Source organism: Pygoscelis adeliae, unplaced genomic scaffold, assembly GCF_000699105.1.
Source record: "Pygoscelis adeliae isolate BGI_AS28 unplaced genomic scaffold, ASM69910v1 Scaffold958, whole genome shotgun sequence".
Taxonomy (NCBI): Eukaryota; Metazoa; Chordata; class Aves; order Sphenisciformes; family Spheniscidae; genus Pygoscelis; species Pygoscelis adeliae.
Window position 1 is genome coordinate 34,633 of NW_008825419.1, and position 5,963 is coordinate 40,595.

General features: G+C 62.1%; 1 protein-coding gene across 1 annotated transcript in view; it reads right to left on the reverse strand.

Annotated features, from left to right (window-relative positions):
• Nucleotides 1-5,957, reverse strand: part of PSMD2 (proteasome (prosome, macropain) 26S subunit, non-ATPase, 2) — a 10,894-nt gene extending 4,937 nt beyond the window's left edge. The window contains 19 exon segments of the mRNA XM_009330639.1: nucleotides 6-182; nucleotides 264-382; nucleotides 475-601; nucleotides 772-866; nucleotides 966-1,134; nucleotides 1,267-1,350; nucleotides 1,570-1,715; nucleotides 1,802-1,903; nucleotides 1,999-2,161; nucleotides 2,551-2,638; nucleotides 2,718-2,845; nucleotides 3,253-3,359; nucleotides 3,543-3,689; nucleotides 3,979-4,039; nucleotides 4,235-4,379; nucleotides 4,666-4,824; nucleotides 4,928-5,152; nucleotides 5,528-5,649; nucleotides 5,897-5,957. Coding sequence (XP_009328914.1) covers nucleotides 6-182; nucleotides 264-382; nucleotides 475-601; nucleotides 772-866; nucleotides 966-1,134; nucleotides 1,267-1,350; nucleotides 1,570-1,715; nucleotides 1,802-1,903; nucleotides 1,999-2,161; nucleotides 2,551-2,638; nucleotides 2,718-2,845; nucleotides 3,253-3,359; nucleotides 3,543-3,689; nucleotides 3,979-4,039; nucleotides 4,235-4,379; nucleotides 4,666-4,824; nucleotides 4,928-5,152; nucleotides 5,528-5,649; nucleotides 5,897-5,917 — 2,385 coding nt within the window. The 5' untranslated portion in view covers nucleotides 5,918-5,957.
• Between the last annotated feature and the right edge of the window lie 6 nt (nucleotides 5,958-5,963).

Here is a 5,963-nt window from a genome sequence, read left to right on the forward strand (position 1 = left end):
CAAACGTCGTAGTTGGGGTTCTTGCGTAGGATAACAAATCCCTCCAGGATGGGTGTCACAGGCACGTGCTCCTCCGTGGCCAGCTCTGCCCGCTCTCCATGCGCCAGCAGCACCGGCGTCGTGTGAGTCTGGAAGCCGGTGATGGTTTTGGGTTTGCCCGCCTGGCCCACCACATCCACAGCCTGCGAGAGAAGAGCGAGGTAAATGCCGGGGACGTGCAGGGATGCCGGAGCACCCCATCCCCGGCTCCGGCTGCCCCTTACCTGTCCTACCCGAACCGACACGGGCAGAGGTCGCAGCTCCTCGTCGAAGGTGACCAGCATGCGGGGCTGCATGGCAGCAACGAGGCCGTAGAGAACGTAGTGGGACTTGCCCAGGATAACTGGAGGGGAGACAGAAGTAAAGGGGCTGCCAGATGCCCACCCCGTGGGGCAGAGGAGCGCTGGGGGCGGGGGGCGAGCCCACAGTACTCACTGTTGCGCACGTCCAGGAAGGACACGAGGACCGTCAGCAGCCCGGCCACGGCCACCTGGCTCATGAGCTGGCGATCGCTGTGGTACGGGCACAGAGTGAGCGTCCCCTTGCCCAGGTGGGTCAGGCCCTGGTGTGGCAGAGAAAGCATGTGAGAGAACGGTGGGGTAACGTCTGGGACCCCCAGCCCTGGCCGGCAGGAGGGTGACACCCCCGGGACACCACTCCCCTTCCCACACCCAGGACAGGGACCCCAACCTGCCCCCTCCCCACCACGAGCGGCAAGCGCAGGATCATCACCTGGGCTAACCGCACCATGAAGAGGTTGTTGGGGTCCTTGGCGTGGTACTGGGCGAGCTGCCGCAGCATTGCTGCCAGCCGGGCGTTGTTGGTACCTGGGGAAGAGGGGGTGCAGGCAGAGAGTAGGGTACGCGGCTTGGGTCTCCCACCTTCCCCCTGCACAAGTCCCAAACCGGGCTGTCCCCCAGGCTTACCGCTGCCCACCATGCCCATGGCAAAGATGGAGTTGTAGGAGACCTCGGGGTCAGCGTCGTGGGAGAACTTGCTGAGGGTGTCGAGGATGTTGAGCCGGGGGTTGGAGACGGAGATAAGTGCCAGGGCCAGGGGCACAGCACGGCGGAGGGTGGGCTCCCCGTACCGCAGCTGCACGGAGGGGAGGTGGGTGTTAGACCCAGCTTACCAAGGGCAGCGAGGTCTACAGAGATGTGAGGCAAGACCCAGTCTCTATTCCCAGGTTCCTTCCCGGCTCTGTGCTGTCCCCCTGGTGTCACTCACCAGGTGGCCAAACGTGCGCAGGGCCATCTCAGCGCCAATCTCCTCGCCCATGGCAATGAGCGCGATCCCCAACACCGCTACACCCTGCAGGGACACAGGCACCGAGCGTCAGGCAGGGAGCACCCAGCCCAAAACCCAAGTTCTCACAGCCCCTGCGCCCACCCCGAGCCCACGGGGACAGGGAGAGCAGGGGATGCTGCTGGGGGCTGTTTTGCTCCAGCTCTGTTCCCACAAGGGCCTTAGGGACCCTCCCAAAGCCGGCTCCTGCCCCAGGGACACAGGTCCCAGCCCACATTTCCCCACCTGGTGAGCCCCCATGTCAGCTGAGCTCTCTTTCTTCTCCTTCTCTTTCTTGTCCTTTTTGTCCTTGTCATCCTCTTTCTCCTTGGAGTCGAAGTGCTCACTGCAGATGTGCAGGAGCTGTTGCACCTTCAGGACATTCCCCGAGCCTGGGGGGAGAGCAGAGGGCCAGGATCAGCAGGCAGAGGGCCCGGGACCCGCTCCTGCCCCTCCCACCTTGATCAGCCCAACTCACCTGCCTAGGCGCAGATGTCCACCAGTGTGTTGGCGAAGCTGCGGAACGGCTCCGACACCACCTCCAGCGCTGCCAAGATGGCCTCGATCGCCTCTCCCTTCCCTGCCGAGGAAGGCGCAGTGGTTAGAGGACAGCGGCGGAGGGACGTTCCCACCCCGTCCCCCAACCCAGGAGCCACTGGCACTGCCCAGGCTTACCCAAGTGGTTCAAGCCCAAGCCGAGCGGCAGCCACCGGGCATATGTGTCCTTCAGCTCCATCTCCGATTTCTCCATGATGGTCTGGAGGATGGTCGAGGTGACATCCCCGTTGCAGGAGCCCACTGATATCATCCCGCAGGCCAGGGCGGTCACGCCAGCCACCTGGTGAAGGAGGGAAGGAGACATGTTGTACATAGGGACAGCGCAGAGTGAGCTGGCCCACAGCTCGGGGCCAGGTCTGCACAGTCTGACGGCTGCCCAGCCTGAAAGAGCACGGGGTACCCTTGGTCCCCGCTTTGTGTGAAAATTTGGGCTATTGGGAGACCTGATGGCTTCTTACTCTCCCGCATCTGCTGCAATCCCACCGTGGGAGCAGCTCAGATGGGGAAAATAGGGTTGTGCTCTTCTGGCACAGCACAGCACCAAGCAGGGACAGGTAGCCTTGCTCTTGGAGCCCAATCCGGCTGCAGGACAGCCCCCGTATTCCCAGGAGCTGCTGGGGACCGGGCGGGGAAGCAGGAACCCCAGGCGAACCCTGCCTCGCTCCCTACCTCCATGCTGGACTTGGAGTCTCCCATCACAGGTAGCAGCAAAGTCAGGACGTCCTCGCGGTTGGAGCCCGCATACGCCAACCCCAGCCTGGGGAGAGTCCAGGGGAGCGTGAGGGGGGAGCTGCACCACCCTGCGCAGCGTGGGGAGGCTGGGGCTAGGCCCTTACCCAAAAATGGCTCCAATCCTCATGGTGTTGCTGTTGTGGAGGACGTAGTCGGACAGGAGGGCCAGGGCAGGGTCACACTCGTTCCTCACCCCTGAGTTGACGATGCCACAGGCCAGGAGGGCTCCCGACTGCAAGGTAGAAGCACCATCACACACCAGCCACCAACACACAAAGCTCCTTGCCAGCCAGTGACTAATGTCACCCCACACATTACACCCACTCCCCGGGATGGGCAAGTTGGTATCAAGTGAGTAACGCCACTCTGGATCCAGCTGAGCAGTCCAAAGCTCATAGCTCTGTGACAAGGGGACCCCAGAGGTGTCTCAGGCAGTCCCCAGGAGCTCCCCGCCTTTCTGTGAGCCAGCACAGGTCAAAAACCTGGGACACAGGGCGTCTGACCCCTCTCCGGGCAGGAGCCGAGCTGCATAGCAGATCAAGGCAAGGTTAACCATTCCCCGAGCCGGCCGCACACCCAGCCCACAGCAGGGCTGCCCCACGCAGCCGTAGAGCCCGCGCTGGGATCCGTGCCACGGACCTTGATGTAATCCTCCGAGGAGTACAGGTACTTGTCAATCTGCGTGAGCCCCCCGTCCACGTCCCACAGCAGTATCGTGCCCAGTGAGGCTGCAGCACTCAGCATCCCTGCGGTTCCGGGGGAAAAGAGCCCACATCAGCCCTGAATTGATGTGCCCGGCCTGGGGCAGGTGGTGGCCAGGGACATGGGGCAGCCCAGTGACAGCTGTGCCCTGCAGGCCCCCAAAAGGGACAGGGCAGTGACCCCAAGCCTAGGGGCACCTCCAGCCCCTGCCCAGCTGGCTCCCTCACCGTGGTCCTTGTTCTTGTACAACCATTTATTGCCATCGTCCGTCAGCAGCTTGTCCTGTCCGAACGCAGCATTCACAAAGCCGTTCACGAAGGAGGAGGCCAAATTCATCCGGGCTGAGTCCACTTGGGAACCACTACCCCCGAACCCTGGGGAATGACGTTAGGGTGAGCCGGGCAGCAAGAGAAGCCCTGCCAGCCCTCCACCGCACAGCTGTCCCACGCCACGGGGGGACGAGGACCTGTCCCACCACCAGCAGGAAGGAGGAGCCCAAATCCATGGCAGGCAGCTGGGTCTGCTCCACGCCACGTCAGAGACCGCAGGCAGGCCGTCTGCCTACCTCGGGATACACAGCCGACTGCGCCAGCCCAGAGGTGCCTTGCAGCCCCAGGAGCTCCCCAAAGGAGAAACGACAGAGGCCACAACAAGAGCCCTTACGGTTATTTTCCAGGTGGGTTTTGTAAATATCGTCCGGCACTTTGGGCTCCATGATGTCCAGCTGCAGAGACAAGGAAGAAGGGGGTTACCTGCATGCCCCAGGGCAGCTGCCCTACAAGGGCAACCTCTCCAGGAGGTCCCTGGCCAAGCTCACAGGGATGAAGGATCTCTTCCCAGGCCTTGCCACAGAGCCCGGCAGCCAGGGCAGCCGCAGCTGGAGGCAGCCCAGGGCTCCTTTCCCAGCCGGGACACTCACCTCTCTGGCCAAGGCCAGAAAGTTGCTGTTGAGCTGGACGTTGGACATGATCTCGGTCAGGTCCTCGTACTCTTCCACATCCTCGTTCAGCTCCAGGAAGACCCCGTGGCGGCCCAGCATAAAGGCCATCTGCTTCTGGACAACCCTGCGCAGAGGGAAGAGGTTTCACAAGTGCCCAGACCCCAGCCAGCCCCAGAACAAACACACGCTCACCAAAGAGTGAGTCAGCCTGCCCTGCTCTAGAAGCACACGAGAGCAGCCCAGAGATGGTCCGCTCTTGCCCACCTTGATTTCAGGGACAGGTGTCTCAGTCCAAACCCCCCGACACCTCCGGTGGTGGCAGGATCCAACCCAACTCTGCCCAGATGGGGAGCCATACCCCACCACGACGGGCGAAGGCCCCAGAGGGTGGGGAACGAGTCTCCGCTTACACATCTTTGCAGGAAGTGAAGATGTCCTCCACCAGCTCCACGTCATTGAGCATCAGAGCCAGGCGCAGGGCTTCAGGGTAGCGGCTGAACTTGCGGAAGATGCCCAGGGCACAGCGCAGAAGAGCCGAGTTCTCGGGCTCTGGGACGTAGCTTACGCAGCTTTGAGGAGGAGACAGGCATGAGGGTGACAACCACGTCGGGCAACCTCAGCCCACCAGGGACCAGGCCCCCTCCAGTGCCTGAGACTGCTGAGGTCCCTCACCTGGTCAAGTAGAGGCACACTTTGGAGTAGGCGTTGTCATCGATGTACTTCTCCAGCATGTCCATCTGCTCGATCTCCATGAGCAGGTCACAGGCCTCGTGCTCTGCGTTGTGGGCCATGTTGTAGGGGACGATCTCCTTGACCAGGGTGAGGAGCGTGTCCCTCTGAGCCTTGTCAGCCTCATCGATCTCCTGCCACTCCTTGGCCACCTCCCCTGCCAGGTGCCTGCGGGGACAAAGGGACATTACTGCCACAGAAACCAGCTTCACCCAGCCCCAAGGACAGGGAGCAGCTGCAACCAGTTAGCTGGGGCTGTGTATTGTTTACAGGGGCTCCACATTCCTGCGAGAGCTTTTGGGGGACAAGCCCAGAGAAGGAATAGGGTTAAGAGCAGAGATTACAGAGGCCACAGCAGCCAGATCTCTGCAGCTAGCAAATCACTGTGGAGAGAGGACGAGGTGACACGTGTGCAGATGTGACAGGGGCAGCTGAGCACAAACTCAGCAAAAGACACCTCCCAGGCGGGCAAGAGTCGAAGCGCTCAGGGAAATCCCCCTGAGCCCTTGTCCTTCCCCAAGCCCTGCTCCCACCCAGGCTTACCTGACATATTCATGCCCCCAAGATGCCAGCTCCTGCTGGGAGCCCACCAGCCGGTACTTCAGACACTCGCGCTCCCCGCTCATGGTCATGGCCAGCACAGAAATGATGTCTGCCGCAAAACGCTGGGGAAAGAGCGCGGAGGTCCAGACACATGCCGGGCACAGGGAAGCGGGGGCAGCCAGGGACACAACACCCTCCCTGCGCCCACAAGCCATCACAGGCGGCAAAGGCGCGGCCCTGGCAAGTTATAATCCACCAGAGCAAGTCACAGAGGCTGACGTTAGACCACGGGGTCCAGAGGGCTCTGCGACCACTCACCCCAGCACCATCCCCCCAGCCACGTGGGATGGTGAGGCCAAGAGCCTTTACCTTGTTCTCTCCCGGAGCCATGTTCTCATAGATCTCCTTCAGCTTGCCGTAATGCGGCCGTAGGAAC